This window comes from Acipenser ruthenus, chromosome 56 (genome assembly GCF_902713425.1).
Source record: "Acipenser ruthenus chromosome 56, fAciRut3.2 maternal haplotype, whole genome shotgun sequence".
NCBI lineage: Eukaryota > Metazoa > Chordata > Actinopteri > Acipenseriformes > Acipenseridae > Acipenser > Acipenser ruthenus.
This window is the reverse complement of record NC_081244.1, coordinates 6,915,560-6,928,729: the sequence shown is the minus strand read 5'-3', so window position 1 is coordinate 6,928,729 and position 13,170 is coordinate 6,915,560. Positions and strand designations below refer to the sequence as shown.

The window sequence follows — 13,170 nt, the reverse complement described above, 5'->3', positions numbered from 1 at the left end:
TATAGCGAATGTCAAGCGCCATTCCGCCTTTTATAAGCGGGCTTGGCAACTGCGCTGCACAGCCGTGAAATGTGATTACAAGAACACAGTTTGGATTTGAGAATGAATGCGTTGAAAATCCCTCAATTATTCTTGTACTTTAACGGTTGGTTAATTAATTAATTAATTAATTAATTAATTAATTAATTAATTAATTAATTAATTAATTGTACCGTTGATGTGTAATTATAAAGAAGCCCGCTTTAGGACAGACCAAGATATCGCGAGGATGGGAAAAAAAAACAAACTTCGATCTCGATCGGGCTGTACCAATCCCGCGTCAATCGTCAGTAAAAAAATGTATGTGTGTAATTATATATATATATATATAAAATCATAATGTATGTATATAATTATTTAGAACCTTAAAAATATTTTCCGAGTTTAAAGAAGAAAAAAATAAAACGCATTGGATCGTTCCCGGGTGTCGCAAAGGCTTATGGGGTTTGTAGTTCCTTAACTGTTAAGCTGCGGCGAAAAGCTTCTGAAAAGCGTTTGAGTAAAAACTACTGGCCACCATAATGCTTTTTCAGCGGGGTTATTAACGTCAAACATGCTCGAATGCCGTTACATGGATCTCAAAGGAGTCCCAACAACATACACCATATATATATATAAAAAAAAAATCTTACAGAAATGAATTCGTAATAAAATAAATAAATAAAAATCATTTTGAGCGTTTTTCACGGGTGTAAACGCGAAGCTACTGCGGGGCGCATGGGAGTTGTAGTTTTGTTGGTGCTGTTCCCTAATGCGCGGCTACGCTGGGTAAGGAGGCTGGGAACTACAACTCCCAGCGCGCCCCGGGCGCGACCCCACTGCTCTCCGCCTTTGCCGAGGGACCACAACATGGCGGACGTTTGGTGAAGAAGTTGATAACATGGATCTCTGAAAGAGGGAAGCGAGAGAGAAAGAGAGAAAGAAAGAGAGAGGGATAGAGGAATACAATTTCAAAACAAATACAAATAAAACAAAAGAGGACATTTTCATTAATTCCGGGGATCGTCCCCCCCCTCTCTCTCTCTCTATATATATAATCCCCGACGCTACATCAACACCATCACCAAAAAAAAACAACCAAAAAAAAAAGATTTTTAAAAAAACAACAAAAACTGCAAAATATAAATCCTAATCCGGGTTTGGCATGGAGGAAAATCAATAGAACACCTCCAAAATAAACACATAAATATATACAGATTTATATCGAGTTCGTACAACAAAATTAAACTTTTTTTTTTTTTTTTTTTTTTAACGAGGATTTTTTAAAAAAAATTGTATTTTTATTATTATTATTATTTAAATTGCTCGGCGATAACAGGAAGAAAATTGTGCAACTACTAATAATACTAATTATTATTATTATTATTATGGGTGTGCAAGGTTTTCAAGAGTACGTGGAGAAGCGGTGCCCCGGAGCCGCTGTCCCCGTGGATCTGCTGAAGCTCTCCCGCACGGTGGCCCGCCAGCACCCGCACCACCCGGCCCTGGCTCCCCCGCCGGCCGCCCGGGTCCTGATCGACGCGGACTCCGGCTTGCAGCGGCTCTACGGCGGCTACCAGACGGACTGGGCCTGCGGCGGGCAGTGGAACGCGATGCTGGGGTACCTGGCCGCGCTGTCGCAGGCGTGCCTCTACGAGGGCGGGCTGGAGCTGGTGGTGGTCTTCAACGGGACCCTCGGGAAAGACCGCTGGCCGGAGTGGGCGAAGAGGGCGCAGGGAGAGCGGCAGACCGCCCAGCTCATCGTCAACCACGTCGCCAACAAAGAGACCCCCCCGCCCAGAGCCTGGTTCCTACCGCCGGCCTGCCTGAGCCACTGTATCCGGCTGGCCATGATCCGCTTTCGGGTCCGGGTGAGACGCAAGGAGACGAGATTAATCCTAATCATAGATCAATATAATGATAATGACAAGACTATTATTATTATTATTATTATTATTATTATTATTATACAGCAAAACAAAAACAGGGCCCGTTTATAGATGACGTAGCAGCAGGTAACGGGAGGGGGGCGGGGTCACACCTGTAGAATACTGTGATGGGGCCAAATTATTATTATTATTATTATTATTATTATTATTATTATACTTTATGTGGTAGAATAATTTTAGCTAATAAGTAGTATATCATTAGGATAGATATATTATTATTATTATTTATTTCTTAGCAGACGCCCTTATCCAGGGAGACTTTGTTACAAGATATCACATTATACATTATTTCACATTATACAGATATCACATTATTTTACATACAATTCCCCATTTATGCAGTTGGGTTTTTACTGGAGCAATCTAGGTAAAGTACCTTGCTCAAGGGTACAGCAGCAGTGTCCCCCCCACCTGGGATTGAACCCACGACCCTCCGGTCAAGAGTCCAGAGCCCTGACCGCTACTCCACACTGCTGCTAGATATGTATGTCTTTTTTTTTTTTTTTTTTTTTTTTTTGTAAAATAAACCGCTGTCTAGTAAAATGAACCAAAAAAAAAAAGGTAAAAAATGTGAATAATTGATAAAAACAAACAAACAAAACCGATTCAGGGCGTCCGGGTGCGCAAGCTTCTACAGCTGATTGGAGAAAAGCAACGCTGTTTTATATTATCTGTCAAATCAAACCCGACACGACCTCGGATATAAAGTGCTGTCAAGAAACAAAACAAAAACACACCTTGCTGAACTTGTGTGAGTTTTGACAAGTCCACCCGCTTCTGAAAATGTTTGGGGGGCGAGAGCAAGCGCTGGGGACCCCTTTATCCTCATCTCGCCAGTATGTCCGGTCACAGACACGGGGGATGTCGCTGGTCGCCTAATTAAATTGAGCGTGAAAACTCGTCTGGGATTGTAACTGGAATAATAATAATAATAATAATAATAATAATAATAATAATAATAATAATAAAACAAAGGGCAGTTTGTGGATGGTATTAAGGCTCCCGTTGCATTATGCATTCCTGGTTTTACTATGAATTTGAATATATCAATTAAATATTTTAATAGTTTTTAATGTGTCATATTAATTGCTTTTCTGACTCCTCCCCTCCCCTCTCTCATTCCTCCCCTCCCCTCTCTCATTCCTCCTCTCCCCTCTCTCATTCCTCCCCTCTCTCATTCCTCCTCTCCCCTCTCTCATTCCTCCCCTCCCCTCTCTCATTCCTCCTCTCCCCTCTCTCATTCCTCCCCTCTCTCATTCCTCCCCTCCCCTCTCTCATTCCTCCTCTCCCCTCTCTCATTCCTCCTCTCCCCTCTTCCCTCTCAGGTGGTGCAGTCTCTGGAGGATCACCACCAGGAGGCGCTGTCTCTCTACAGGGATGGCGGTTTCCAGGGGCTGATCGCTCACGACTCGGAGTTTGCTCTGTGCAGCGTCCCGGCTTACTTCAGCTCCCACGCGCTCAAGCTCAGCTGGAACGGGAAGAATCTGACCACCAACCAGTACCTGCTGCCCGAGGTGGCCAAGCAGCTGGGTCTGAGACCAGGGCACCTGCCCACCTTCGCTGCCCTGCTGGGTGAGAGGAGGAGGGAGGAGGAGGAGGGGAGGAGGGGAGGGGGAGAGGCCACACTGCTCCAGTGACTGTGTCTCTGCGTGACTGGATCTATGTGTCTGTGTTGCCTGTGTCTCAGTGTCTGTCTCTGTCTGTCGCTCTTTTTCTGTCTTTCTGTCTCTCTGTGTCTGTCTCTGTGTCTTTCTGTCTATCTGTGTCTTTCTGTCTCTCTGTGTCTATCTCTGTGTCTTTCTGTCTCTCTCTCTGTGTCTGTCTCTGTGTTTCTCTGTCTGTCTTTCTGTCTCCATGTCTCTCTGACTCTGTGTCCGTCTCTCTGTCTCTGACTCTGTCTCTGTCTCTCTGTGTCTGTCTCTGTCTGTCTTTCTGTCTCTCTATGTCTGTCTCTGTGTCTCTCTGTCTCCGACTCTCTGTTTCTGTCACTGTCTGTGTCTATGTCTCTCTGTCTCTGTGTCTGTCTCTCTCTCTGTCTGTCTGTGTCACTTTGTCTCTCTGTTCCTGTGTCTGTCTTGGTGTCTCTCTGTCTCTGTGTCTCTCTGTCTCTGTGTCTCTGTCTCTGTGTCTGTCTCTGTGTCTCTCTGTCTCCAACTCTCTGTTTCTGTCTCTGTCTGTGTCTATGTCTCTCTGTCTCTGTGTCACTTTGTCTCTCTGTCTGTCTCTGTCTCTATGTCACGGTGTCTCTCTGTGTATTTCAGGGAACCACATTCTCCCAGATGAAGACCTCGCTGCGTTCCACTGGAGTCTGCTGGGGCCGGAGCACCCGCTGGCATCGCTCAAGGTCCGCGCTCACCAGCTGGTCCTGCCTCCCTGCGAGGTGGTCATCAAGGCTGTCTCCGAGTACGTCTCCTCCATCAAAGACCTGTCCAACCTGGACGCAGTGGGGAGGGACGTCTTCAAGCAGTCCCAGGTGAGGGGTCCCGCGTCCCTGTGTCACAGCTGAAACTTTCTTTGCCGCTGAAGACAAAACAGCCTTGAGACTGTGACTGTGAGCCCAGTTCTGCGGAGTAATTCCTGTCTGTCTTTCTGTGCGTGTCTCTGCAGTCCAGGACAGAAGACAAGGTCCAGCGTTTCAAGAAAGCTGTGGAGTATTTCTCGTCCGCCAGCAAACCCAGACCCCTGTCCATGGGACCCTCTCCCTACCTGTGTGAGTATCACTCTCTCTGTCACACTCTCTCACTCTCTATCACACTCTCTATCACACTCTCACTCTCTCTATCACACTCTCACTCTCTCTATCACTCTCTCTCACACTCTGTCACGCTCTCTCACACACTGTCACTCTCTATCACACTCTGTCACACTCTCACTCTCTATCACACTCTCACTCTCTCTATCACACTCTCACTCTCTCTATCACTCTCACACTCTGTCACGCTCTCTCACACACTGTCACTCTCTATCAAACTCTGTCGCTCTCTCTATCACACTCTGTCACTCTCTCACACTCTGTCACTCTCTCACACTCTCACTCTCTCTATCACACTCTGTCACTCTCTATCACACTCTCTCACTCTCTCTATCACACTCAACATTCAAATTGGCTTTATTGCCATGACAATAAAATGAATTGTGTTGCCAAAGCACATACATGGCATAGACACAGAAAACATCTCTCTCTCTCTTTTTCACTCTGCCTCGCTCTCTCTGTCACACGGTCCGTCTTTCTCTCTCTCGTCTCTCGCTCTCCTGAAATAAATATCCTTTTTTTTTTTTCTTTCCTACAGTTCCAGGATTTGGGCAGGGTAATTTCGGAGGTCCTCCCAGCCACATGGGGGCGATGCAGCCCAACAGACCCCTGGTGAGTAGAGAGGAGGTCCTGGGAGGGAGGCAGTGTGGCTCTAGTCTAGTGGTTAGAGCTGGGGGAGGGACTGGGAGGGAGGGAGGCAGTGTGGTCCAGTCTAGTTTATTTTAATGCAATAAAAGTTAAATGCGTTTTTTTGTTTTTGCCTGTTCTCCTCAAACGTCTCCTTTCCCTTCTCTCTCCCCCCATCCCCCCTCTCTCTCCCCCCATCCCCCCTCTCTCTCCCCCCTCTCTCCTCTCTCCCCCTCTCTCAGTTACCTCCTCCTCAGGTGACGGGCGGGAAGCTGGCCTATCAGAGCGGCTCCTTTCCGGGGGGCCCGCCCCCCCCGCTGCTCTTCCCTCCCCACCCCCTGCAGGAATGCAGCGACGGGCTGAAGCCCCCCTTCTCAGACTGGGCCGCCCCCTACGACAGCGCCACGGCAACCGGAACCCTGGGGCACAGGCAGCCCAATCACCACGCAGGCCCCGCCCCCGGCCCCGCCTCCTCACCGTCCTCGTCTTCCGAGGGGGAGGAGCCTAATGGAGCCAGTGCAAAGTAGGTCTAGGTTGCAATTGGCTTAATTCGTAATTAACAGCAATTACCATGCAATTAACTCCCTCAGCTTCATAGAGTCCAATGAAAGCTGCTGAATAATGTTCCCTTGTTAACATATTGAATCACACACCCTCTATACAGAATGAACTCCCTCAGCTTCATAGAGTCCAATGAAAGTTGCTGAATAATGTTCCCTTGTTAACATATTGAATTCCACACCCTCTATATAGAATGAACTCCCTCAGCTTCATAGAGTCCAATGAAAGCTGCTGAATAATGTTCCCTTGTTAACATATTGAATTCCACCCCCTCTATATAGAATGAACTCCCTCAGCTTCATAGAGTCCAGTGAAAGCTGCTGAATAATTTTCTCTCTCTCTGTCTCTCAGCCATGTCCCAGACAGGTCCAGCTCGAAGGGGGGCTGGGACGAGTCCAGGGGGGAGTGGGGGAAAGGGGCTGGGGGTGGAGACGGGGGTCACCAAGGCAACGGGAGCCCCCAGATCCCCTCTCTGCTCTCCATGGCGACGCGCACCCACATGGATATCACCACCCCGCCGCTGCCCCTGGTGGCGGCCGAGGTGCTGCGCGTGGCTGAGCACCGACACCGCCGAGGACTCATGTACCCCACATCTACCACGTGCTGACCAAGGTGAGTGTACCCCCCAAATACACACAGTGTGTACCCCCCAAAATATAGTGTGTACCCCAAATACACACAGTGTGTACCCCCCAAAATATAGTGTGTACCCCCCAAAATATACAGTGTGTACCCCTACATCTCTAGAATACACCAGCGTATCCAGAGTATAGGGACAGTGTATGCCCTAATCACAAAGGACAGTGTGTGTGTGTGTGTGTGTGTGTGTGTGTGTGTGTGTCTCCGTGTGTAACCCCTGTTTATCCCCTCCACACCCCCAGGGGGAGCTGAAGATCCCCGTGTGCATCGAGGACGAGTGCACCCCCGAGCTGCCCCCCGCGGCCCTCCTCTTCCGTTCCGCACGCCAGCTTGTGTACGGAGTCCTCTTCAGCCTGGCTGAGACCCAGAGGAGAGGAGAGAGACTGAGTCTGAGGAGGAGGATGCCAGTGGAGGGTGAGGAGAGGAGAGGAGGGGAGGGTGAGGAGAGGAGGGGAGGGTGAGGAGAGGAGGGGAGGGGAGGGGAGGGGACTGAGTCTGAGGAGGATGCCAGTGGAGGGTGAGGAGGGGAGGGGAGGGGACTGAGTCTGAGGAGGATGCCAGTGGAGGGTGAGGAGGGGAGGGGAGGGTGAGGAGAGGAGAGGAAGGGGAGGGAGGGGAGGGGAGGGGACTGAGTCTGAGGAGGATGCCAGTGGAGGGTGAGGAGGGGAGAGGAGGGTGAGGAGGGTGAGGAGGGGAGGGGAGGGTGAGGAGAGGAGGGGAGGAGAGAGAGGGGGAGAGGAGGGTGAGGAGAGGAGGGGAGGGACTGAGTCTGAGGAGGAGGAGAGAGGGGAGGAGGGGAGAGGAGAGGAGAGGAGAGGAGGGGAGAGGAGGGGAGGGGAGGGACTGAGTCTGAGGAGGAGGCTGCCAGTGGAGGGTGAGGAGAAAAGAGGACTGTCTGTCTGTGCGTCTGACCGTGTCTCTCTGACTCTGTCTCTGTCTCTGTCTGTCTGTCTGCAGTGCCGCCGGTCATCATTAAGGAGTGGTCCTCGAACAAAGCCCGGTCCGCCCTGACCCCCGAGCTGGTCCCGGCGCTGACCTTCCGGGAGTGGACCTGTCCGAACCTCAGGAAGCTGTGGCTGGGCCGGGCCGTGGAGGACAAGAACCGCAGGATGAGGGCCTCCTCGCCTGCCTCAAATCAGACAGCCCTGGCATGCTGAACCCAGCCAGCATCCCCACCCACCTGCTACTGCTGTGCTGCGTGCTGAGGTGAGACTCTGTCTCTGACTCTCTCTCTCTCTCTCGCTCTCGCTCTCTCACTCTGTTACTGTCCCTGTCTCGCTGTGTCTCAGGTACATGCTGCAGGGGCAGGGGTTAGAGTCTCTGTGTCTCACTGTCCTCTCTCTGTGTCTCAGGTACATGCTGCAGGGGGCAGGGGTTAGAGTCTCTGTGTCTCACTGTCCCTCTCTCTGTGTCTCAGGTACATGCTGCAGGGGGCAGGGGTTAGGGTCTCTGTGTCTCACTGTCCCTCTCTCCGTGTCTCAGGTACATGCTGCAGTGGCCCGGGGGCAGGGTTCTGCAGAGACACGAGCTCGATGCTTTCCTGGCGCAGGCCGTGTCCAGCCAGCTGTATGACCAGACCAGCTGCAGGAGCTCAAGGTGAGAGCGTGCTCGTGTCTGTGTGTTGCTGTGTTGTGTAACTGTGTGTGTTATTGTGTAACTCTGTGTGTAATTTTGTGTTTCAGATTGAGAAGCTGGACTCGCGAGGGGTGCAGCTGGCAGCCCTGTTCATGAGCGGGGTCGACACTGCCCTGTTTGTCAACGACGCGTGCGGGCAGCCCGTCCCCTGGGAGCACTGCTGCCCCTGGATCTACTTCGACGGGAAACTCTTCCAAAGCAAGCTGGGCAAGGCAGCCCGGGACAGGGGAGCCCTGCTGGAGCTCTGTGAGGGGCAGGTGAGAGGGGAGAGGGGAGAGGGGAGAGGGGAGAGGGGAGCTCTGTGAGGGGCAGGTGAGAGGGGAGAGGGGAGAGGGGAGAGGGGAGAGGGGAGAGGGGAGAGGGGAGCTCTGTGAGGGGCAGGTGAGAGGGGAGAGGGGAGCTCTGTGAGGGGCAAGTGAGAGGGAGAGGGGAGCCCTGCTGGAGCTCTGAGGGGAGGAGAGGAGAGGAGAATGCTAGATCAGCACTGATGGTCTGAATTGCTCGTAATATTTCTCACATTACTCCTGTCTCTGTCTGTCTCGCTGTCCCCCTCTCTCTCTCTCTCTCTCTCTCTCTCTCTCTCTCTCTCTGTCCCTCTCTCTGTGTCCCTCAGGTGGAACAGGCTGCCAAGGTTGAGAAGATGAGGCAGGCCATTCTGGAGGGGATCAACATGAACCGCCAGCCCCCACCTCCCCCCCCCACTGCCTCCCCCTGCCTACATGCCCGCCATGGGGCCTCCCTTCTACCCCGTCCCCCTGTACCCCCGAACCCCAGGCAACCTGCCACCTGGGCACCCCCACCACAGAGGACGCACCTTCCCAGGTCAGTGTGTGCGTGGACGAAAATCAGACTCCCGTTGCACAGCGGTTTGATCCGGTCCTGCTTTCACTGGGAGTCTAACAATCAGACACACCTGAGCTTGTTAGCTACACACACTGGGGGCTGATCAAGCTGGTAGTAAAACCTGGACTGGGCGACACTGCTGTGCAATAGGAGTCTGATTCCCATCCCTTGTGTCTGTGTGCCTCAGTGTGTATTAGTGTGTGTGTTGTAGCAGTACCTACATCACTGTGTCACATACATCTGTCTGTCCGTCTTTTAGGAATCCAGGCTATCCCTCCCCAGGGAGGGAAGTTGGAGATTGCCGGCATGGTTGTAGGTCAATGGGCCGGGAACAAACCATTCCGCGGACGGGGGGGATTCAACATGCAGGTGGTGTCGGTGGGAGGAGGAGGCAGAGGGTAAGAAACTAGGGTCTGCTATATAATATAAAGACATTTCAGAGGGCTGGATCGCATCAATATCAGGGTCTAGCGCTGTATATTATAAAGACATTTCAGAGGGCTGGATCGCATCAATATCCGGGTCTAGTGCTGTATATTATAAAGACATTTCAGAGGGCTGGATCGCATCAATATCAGGGTCTAGTGCTGTATATTATAAAGACATTTCAGAGGGCTGGATCGCATCAATATCAGGGTCTAGTGCTATATATTATAAAGACATTTCAGAGGGCTGGATCGCATCAATATCAGGGTCTAGTGCTATATATTATAAAGACATTTCAGAGGGCTGGATCGCATCAATATCAGGGTCTAGTGCTGTATATTATAAAGACATTTCAGAGGGCTGGATCGCATCAATATCAGGGTCTAGTGCTATATATTATAAAGACATTTCAGAGGGCTGGATCGCATCAATATCAGGGTCTAGTGCTGTATATTATAAAGACATTTCAGAGGGCTGGATCGCATCAATATCAGGGTCTAGTGCTGTATATTATAAAGACATTTCAGAGGGCTGGATCGCATCAATATCAGGGTCTGCTGTGTATTCTAAGGGATTTCCATGGTAGTAATTTGTGTTTTTTTCTGACAGCCGGGGCAGAGAACAGCCGGGTAAACCGAGAGAAGGGAAGAAGCAGACTACAGGGCGAGCGCAGGTGAGAGGGGCGCAGTGGGGGTACCCCCAAATATTACCAATTCACTCCCAGCGCAGAGTGACTGTGTGGGAACAGTTATTATCCACGAGTCGTTCAGCAGACGCTTCTATAAAGACTGGAAGAGAGTTTTTGTATCCCTCTCGCTTAATCCCCGCCCCCTTTCCCCAGCTTTCTCCAGGCCCCGCCTCCAACGGAACCCCCAAGCCGGTGGAAGGTTCCAAGGGGAGGGGCAGCAGTGCCGGGGGAGGAGCTCAGCAGCTGAATGGCAGCGCAGGGCCGGCGGTGATCGCAGCGGGGCCCCCTGGCGGACAGGAGGAGGAAGTGCAGCCCTCACAGACGCACAGCAACAGCGATGATGACGGCGACAACAACAACAGTGCCTTCGCTCTGAGAGACAGTGACGCAGCAGGAGGAGGCGGGGCAGGGGGAGGGGCCAGCAACGACAGCAGTGACGCCGCCTGTTGTCACGACGACCGGCTGGGAGGGGCCGCGTCTGCCTTCCAGAAAGAGGAGTAACTAAATAAAAATTAAAGCCAGTGAAATTGTAATTGCACAGTTTGGCCAGGTCTAAAGCAGGGGTCAGTAAAGAGGCGCAGGTTTGAGGGAAGATAACCGACACAGTGGGTATTGAAATGTATCGATGTAATGCCAAAATTAAGAGGAAAAATATCATTTCAAAAGAATATTTATCCCAATAGTAATTATTATTATAACAATGTAATAATAATGTATTATTATTAGTAGTAGTATTATTATTATTATTATCAATTAAAATCAATAATTGACTGTTCCTTGTCGTTTGGTACTCAGAGCCCCCCCACACCGCCCCCATCTCCCCCTATTTAGCCCTGGCTGGCTGTGTTCTTGTTATCGCTGGTCTCCGAACGAGACAGACAGTGTGCGTGCGTGCGTGTGTGTCTGTGTCTATATATATATATATATATAAAATGAAAACAAAAATGGGATGTATTGTTCACAAAAGGGTTAAATGATTTTTAAAAAATATATATATATATTTTTTATTTCAGGACCACTGTGTATGACTTTTCTTTCTGCACAGCTAGGGTCTGAAATGTCCCGAAATAAATACTTTTAAAAATCATTTAAACGTTTTGTGTACATAATATATATATATATATATATATACACACACTCTCACACACACACCATCAGAATGTAATATATAGATCTATATAGATATATTGATTAGGGGTGTGCTGATAATCAGACTAGTAATTGCCTTTGAGAAGTATTTATCTGCAGGTGTTCAAATAAAACCATTCATTTCAGAACAAGAAAACCCGTCCTCCCCTCGCCTTTACAACCGCGCACCCACTTCACTCACAGTGAAAGTTGTGTTTTTCCCGGTCAGTATTTACCGCCTCGGTAACAAGCTGGGAAATTTTTTTTTTTTTTAAATCGTAAAGGCGAGGGAAGGACGGCTTTTTATTTAAAAAATAAATAAATTTAAAAAAAACGCCCAGCGAAATGGTCTTTTCAATACCTGCTGTTTTTTTTTTTTTTTTTTTTTTTTTAAATAAATACTTCTAAAAAGAAAGTTATTTCGGAGTATTCGTGCGACAGTGAGCGCTCCCTGGTGTTTTCTCTGGACACATCGGTCCCGAGCCTACAACAGCAGCGTGGCGCAGGTGCGACTTCAGTGGCGCCTGACATCCTGACGGTAGAGAACCCGAGGCACTGCCGCCTGAACACTTTTATATATCGGAGAATATTCGGTTCGTGTTGTTTCGGGTTGGTTGGTTTGTTTGTTTTTTATATAAAAGAGGTCGGTTACCCTAACTTTTAAAGTTTAAAACAAAAAGCAACATTTTTTTAGAAGCTTGAAAACCGCTGAAGCAGGGCGGGCGGTCAGTCGGTCAGTCGGGCAGTCGGTCCTCCTGCTGTCGCTGAGAATCTGTTTTATGTTTCTCCTCTGACAAAAAAAAAGTGACAAGGAGATTCAATTTTTTTTTTTTTTTTTAAAAGGATAGAAAAGAAGGGATTCTCCTAACACGCTAACTGAAACAGACTTTATATATTAAAAGATACACACACACACACACACACACACTGCTGTGCAAAAGTCTTAGACATGCTGTATTATCCACAGGTGAATTACAGACGATGTTTCTCTGTGCTTGTGGATTGTGCTTCGGGTTCCACACCTTGAAGATCGAGAGATGGGAGCGATTTCACTCAATGTGTTTCCTTCTGTATGCGAGTCAAGGCTGTTTTAATAGCAGAACACACTAGTGGAGGCTTTGAGGAAACTGTTGATGCTCAGAATGCATCAGAGTAGAAAAATACAACATGTCTAAGACTTTTGCACAGCAGTGTGCGTGCGTGCGTGCGTGTGTGTGTATATATAAACACACACACAGAATATTCAATTGAAAAAATGATACACTGCAGGAAAAATAAATCTTGTTTTTTTAAGTTTAAGACGGTGGTTTCTCTCAGACAGTGCGCTCTGGTGAATATGGGACACTTCTTTGCTCTGTCAGTGGAATGCTGGGTTGCGTGCCCCACCCCTCCCCCCCTCCTCCTCTCCCCTCCCCTCCCCCCTCCCCCCTCCACTCCCCTCCCCATCCCTCCTCCTCTCCCCTCCTCCTTTCCCCTTCCCCCCTCCCTTCCCCCCTCCCTCCTCCTCCTCTCCCCTCCCCCCCCCTCTTCCTCCTCCTCCTCCCCCCCTCCCCCCTCCTCCTCCTCCTCCTCCCCCCCGTCCCCCTCCCCCTCCCTTCTCCCTCCCTCCTCCACTCCACTCCCCTCCTCCCCCATCCTCCTCCCCCCCCTCTTCCCCCCTCCTTTCTCCTCTCCTCCCCCCCTCCTCCTCTCCCCTCCCCTCCCCCCCTCCCCCATCCTCCTCCCCCCCTCTAACCCCCTCTTCCCCCTTCCTCCTCCCCTCCTCCTTTCTCCTCTCCCCTCCCCCCTCCCCCCCCTCCTCCTCTCCCCTCCCCCCTCCCCCCCCTCCTCCTCTCCCCTCCCCCTCCTCCTCTCCCCTCCCTCCTCCCCCCCTCCTCCACTCCACTCCCCTCCCCCCCCTCCCC

The 13,170-nt window shown here is 50.2% G+C and overlaps 1 protein-coding gene across 1 annotated transcript; it reads left to right on the top strand.

Moving 5' to 3' along the window:
• The first annotated feature begins 581 nt into the window (after positions 1-581).
• Positions 582-12,108, top strand: LOC131724712 (constitutive coactivator of PPAR-gamma-like protein 2). The gene is given in 19 exon segments (XM_059017318.1): positions 582-1,889; positions 3,293-3,539; positions 4,229-4,440; positions 4,575-4,677; positions 5,258-5,331; positions 5,589-5,869; positions 6,259-6,494; positions 6,497-6,519; positions 6,789-6,960; positions 7,504-7,662; positions 7,665-7,752; positions 8,029-8,114; positions 8,117-8,142; positions 8,229-8,438; positions 8,795-8,872; positions 8,874-9,003; positions 9,284-9,422; positions 10,060-10,123; positions 10,292-12,108. Coding segments are annotated over 19 exon segments (3,159 nt in total). The 5' UTR covers positions 582-1,406; the 3' UTR covers positions 10,640-12,108.
• The last annotated feature ends 1,062 nt before the right edge of the window (positions 12,109-13,170 follow it).